Genomic DNA, 4,830 nt, shown 5'->3' with positions numbered 1-4,830 from the left:
TGGTCTTATTTTATTTCTTTAAAATCCAAAGCCAAGTATTTATCTTCATTTCAAGTATCTACTATATTATCTGGAAAACAGAATAATATACTGATTGAGAGCACAGATTTGGAGTCAAACAAGTTAATTGTGTTTTGTCTCTGATATTTACTAGGTAGTGGATCTTCAGGGGTGACATAACCTCTCCTGTTATCAGTTTCCTAGTCTTTAGAAAAAGGGAAATAACGTTTACTTCATAGAGCTGTTGCAAGGATTAAATTAAATAATGCATGTAAATCCTTTAATATATTGGCACTGCATAAAAATCAAATCCAATAAATATCACTGCCATCATTATTATAAGCAACAAGATGGTTTTTTCCTGAGCATTTGAGGATTCTGAAGCAGGGAATGGATCTGTGCAAATCCAGAGGCTGGTTGACCTAGTCCCCTATTAGTGTACCTACTGCATTTCAAGTTCCTTAAGGATAGTGTCTCCCTGTTCTCTTTCCTTTTCTTACTGACACTTCTCCACACTTTTCTTCTCCCAGCCCCATATATTTGGTTCAGCCAGAAGACACTGCAGGATTTATTTGCTTCATCCTTGGTCTTTGGACAGACTGCAGAGCGTGCTGACGTAGCTTCAACTTGTTGCCGTTTGCCCATTGCTGTAGTGGTCCCAGCTGGCTAGCAGATACGGTGACTTCAGCTTGAGCGAGTATCCTCATTGGCTTCTCAATTCCCAAGGACTTTTTTTTTTCCCCCTGAAAGGGAATTACCAGGCTAGTCTGCTGTTGCTTTGCCAACAAAGTTTCAATGTCTACCTAACTCTCCGGAATGAGAACATACCTATTAATACATTCAATAGACTGGGGAGTTGAGTTGCTTAATGCAATTCTTCTGAGTGCAAAACAGCTTACCAGGCTCAGGTAGCACTTGGTGGCGATGCGGTAAGAGACTAGTGAAGCGGAAAGCAGCTGTTGTAATACCGTGCTGTGGAAAAGTGAAAGTGTATCTGCAACAGTTGGCGTTGGCTGCAGAGAATAAAGTGTCAGAAGACAAGTTATCACACGCTTGTGAGAACTGATGGCGGCTGCTCGCAGAAAACTTTTGCAAAGCAGGCAAGTGGGCTCTCTTCTTGTTTTTCTGTGCGTATCTGTGGGGGGTGTGACAACCATCCGCTATTCGGTGGCGGAGGAGATGGAGAGCGGCTCGTTTGTAGCCAATGTGGCTAAGGACCTAGGGCTGGAGGTAGGGAAGCTGGCTGCTCGCGGGGCTCGGCTGGTTTCCGAGGGCAACAAACTGCATTTCCGGCTCCACCGCAAGACGGGGGATTTGTTCGTGAAGGAGAAACTGGATAGGGAGTTACTTTGTGGCAAAGCCGACCCGTGTGTTCTATCCTTTGAAATAGTCCTGGTGGAGCCGCTGCAGTCCTTCCGTGTAGAGGTCAGGGTATTTGATATCAATGACAATGCCCCAATTTTCCTAAACAAGGAGCCACTTTTAAAGATTCCCGAGAGCACCCCCTTGGGTTCACGTTTTCCTCTGCAGAGTGCCCAGGATCTGGACGTGGGACTCAATGGTCTCCAAAACTACACCCTCAGCGCCAACGTGTATTTCCACCTGCACACCCGCTTCCGCAGCCATGGACCTAAATATGCTGAGCTGGTGCTGGTTAAACCCCTGGACAGAGAGGAGCAGCCTTGGGTCAACTTGACAATTACAGCTGTGGACGGTGGGTCCCCGCCCAAGTCTGGCACTGCCCACATCTGCGTGGTGGTTCTGGACGTCAATGACCACGTGCCCCAGTTCTCGCGACTGGTGTACCGTGCTCAGGTGCCAGAGAACAGTGCCAATGGTTCTTTGGTGGTCACAGTCACAGCCGTGGATCTAGATGATGGCACCAACAAGGAGATAACGTACTCTCTAGCTCAAAATTCAGAAGCAATTCTCCAGACGTTTCTGATCGACTCTCAAAGTGGAGAGGTTCGACTGAGAGGGCCCCTAGATTTTGAAGCTATTGAAACATACGACATTGACATTCAAGCTACCGATGGAGGAGGCCTCTCTGCCCACAGCAAAGTCCTGGTCGAAGTGGTGGATGTGAATGACAATCCTCCTGAAGTGATGGTCTCCTCTGTGTCCAGCCCTCTCCCTGAGGACTCTCCACTACAGACTGTAGTGGCCCTTTTCACTATCCGAGACCGGGATATTCGAGTGGGAGGAAAAATCACCTGCTTCCTCAAAGAAGTCCTTCCCTTTGTGGTCAAACCTACATTTCGGAATTCCTACTCGCTAATCACTGACAAAGGCTTGGATCGGGAGGAGGTCTCAGGCTATAATATTACCCTTGTTGCCATGGATGCTGGACCACCCAGCCTGTCCACGGAGACTGTGATAGAAGTGCTAATATCTGACATTAATGATAATCCCCCAGTATTTCAGGAAGATTCCTACATCTTGACTATTCGGGAAAACAACAGCCCTGCAGTTTTTATTGGCAAAGTCCATGCTGAAGATCTAGATTTGGGCGAGAATGCCCAAATAACATATTCCCTGCTGCCTCCAAAAAATGGAGATCTATCAGTCTTCGCTTACATCTCCATAAATTCAGACAATGGGAAGCTTTATGCATTGAGAACCATGGATTATGAGGCCATTCAAGATTTTCAATTTATGGTGAAGGCCACTGATGGGGGTTTCCTGTCATTGAGTAGCCAAGTTACTGTCAAAGTGGTTGTTCTGGATGACAATGACAACCGTCCAATGATCTTGTATCCACTACAGAATGGCACTTTGCCCTGCAATGACCTGGTGCCCAGGTCTGCAGAGGCAGGCTATCTAGTGACCAAAGTGGTGGCTGTTGATGGTGACTCAGGTCAGAATTCTTGGCTTTCATACCATCTATTTAAGGCCACTGACCTTGGGTTATTTTCTGTTCAACAACAAAATGGGGAAATTCGTACCTTAAGACAGGTTTCTGAGAGAGACTCCATGATGCAGAAATTGATCATTCTTGTTAAGGACCATGGCCAACCAGCTCTTTCTACTACTGCTTCACTCAACATCTTGCTGGTAGATGGCTTTTCAGAACCCTACTTGCAGTTCCGGGATCCATCCAAACATTCTAGAAAGGTAAATCCATCCACTAAATATTTGGTCATTTCTCTGGCTGTGCTTTCCTTTCTCTTTCTCCTCTCTGTCACAGTGATCTTCATTGTACACATCTACCAAAAGATCAAATATAGAGAAAAGTTCACAATTCAAGAGCATTTCTATGATGACTGTAATTTCCCTAACACCCTGGTACATGGAGGAGGCAGTGGATCCTTATCCCGGCCTTTTCCACATGAAATGTGTTCAGCTACAGGCACTGGCAATAGTGAGTTTCGGTTTCTGAAGCACTTTATGCCCAACTTCCCTTTCCCTCATGCCACTGGAGACGTAAAATCAGAGGCTGGCTCCAGTTTGCCTCCAGATTCTGATAGAAATAAGTCTCGAAGGTCAGAGGGACATGCCCAGGTATCTGATGACTATATGTAGCTCATATTTATAGCTCTCAGTGAGAGAAGAGAAACAAAATGTTGTACTTGGTATGCAAAGATCTCCCATCCTTATTGAAGCAAAAATGGCAGTAGACTGCAGGTTTGTTGGAGGCAGGAATGCCTAGTTTGATGAAAATGGGAAACCCAAAGTGAGTCTTGCTTACTTAGTACAAAACAGTCATTCTGATACCCAGCTTATATTATCTGTAATCCCTTCTGCATTTGGATTTTGTTTATATAAATGCATATGTGGTAGGAACTTCTCATCTTCCATCTTTTCTGTGGTAAATAAGTAATTCATTTGCCATTATTCACACCTTCTGTGACTCAGGAAATGCTTAGTTCCACAGAGATAGGACTTTAAATTATTTTTCAGTAGAAAGTTATGCAGTCATGGGAAAACAACTAGCTTCCCATCGTTTTGTGTTTATTTTCTAGAAACAGTGTCTTGCTTTGCATCCAGATTACAGTGCAATGATGTGATTATAGCTCACTTCAACCTCAAACTCCTGAGCTTAAGAGATTCAAGAGATTTCAATCTCAGTCTCCTGAATAGCTAGGACTATAGGAATACACTATGACACTCAGACAATTTATTTTAGGGACAGGGTCTTCCTGTGTTGTCCAGGCTTATCTTGAACTCCTAGCCTAAACAATTCTCCCAACGTAACCTCCCAAAGTTTGTAAGCTACCATGCCCAATTTTTTTAAAAATTTGAGACAAGGTCTCATTCTGTTGCCAGGATGGAGTACACAATCATAGTGCAATGAAGCCTCAGTCTCCTGGGTTCAAGCAGTCCTTTTGCCTAAGCCTCCTGAGTAACAAGAACTACAGGTGTGGATCACCATACCCAGCTAATTTTTATTGTTTTGTAGAGATGGGTTTTAGTTATATTGCCCAGGCTGGTCTCAAACTCCTGATCTCAAGCAATCTTCCAATCTTGGCCTCCCGAAGTGCTTGGATTATAGGTATAATCCATTGCTCCCAGCCTGGTTTCCCATTTTGATTTATCAGAAAGTGATTATGTTTGACAAGCAGAAAGATAGTTTATTAGTCAGAAATTTCTAGATTTTTGTCCCTAATGAGTCTTTGAATGCCAGCATTCATAATCATGGAAATGCCTAGTGAGTGGTGCTCCTCACAGATAATCATGGTGGGAGGGAGGGTAAGGGAAAAAAAGGATTTGACTTATTTATAAGGTCAGAGACAAAGCTATAGAGAGTCACTTTAGGAATGTTCTTCAACATTAAATTAGATGTAAATTTCTTTTCTTTCTTTCTTTCTTTCCTTTTTTTTTTTTTTTTTT

The 4,830-nt window shown here is 43.7% G+C and overlaps 1 protein-coding gene across 1 annotated transcript; it reads left to right on the top strand.

Moving 5' to 3' along the window:
* Window positions 1-951: 951 nt before the first annotated feature.
* On the top strand, window positions 952-3,552 carry PCDHB1 (protocadherin beta 1). The gene has a single exon (XM_003782112.2). The coding sequence runs from the start codon at window positions 1,066-1,068 to the stop codon at window positions 3,520-3,522; it is 2,457 nt and encodes an 818-aa protein (XP_003782160.1). The 5' UTR covers window positions 952-1,065; the 3' UTR covers window positions 3,523-3,552.
* The last annotated feature ends 1,278 nt before the right edge of the window (window positions 3,553-4,830 follow it).

This window comes from Otolemur garnettii, unplaced genomic scaffold (genome assembly GCF_000181295.1).
Source record: "Otolemur garnettii isolate 467f Iridium unplaced genomic scaffold, OtoGar3 scaffold00003, whole genome shotgun sequence".
Lineage (NCBI taxonomy): Eukaryota > Metazoa > Chordata > Mammalia > Primates > Galagidae > Otolemur > Otolemur garnettii.
The sequence above is the reverse complement of the archived record's forward strand: the minus strand, read 5'-3'. Positions and strand labels throughout refer to the sequence as shown.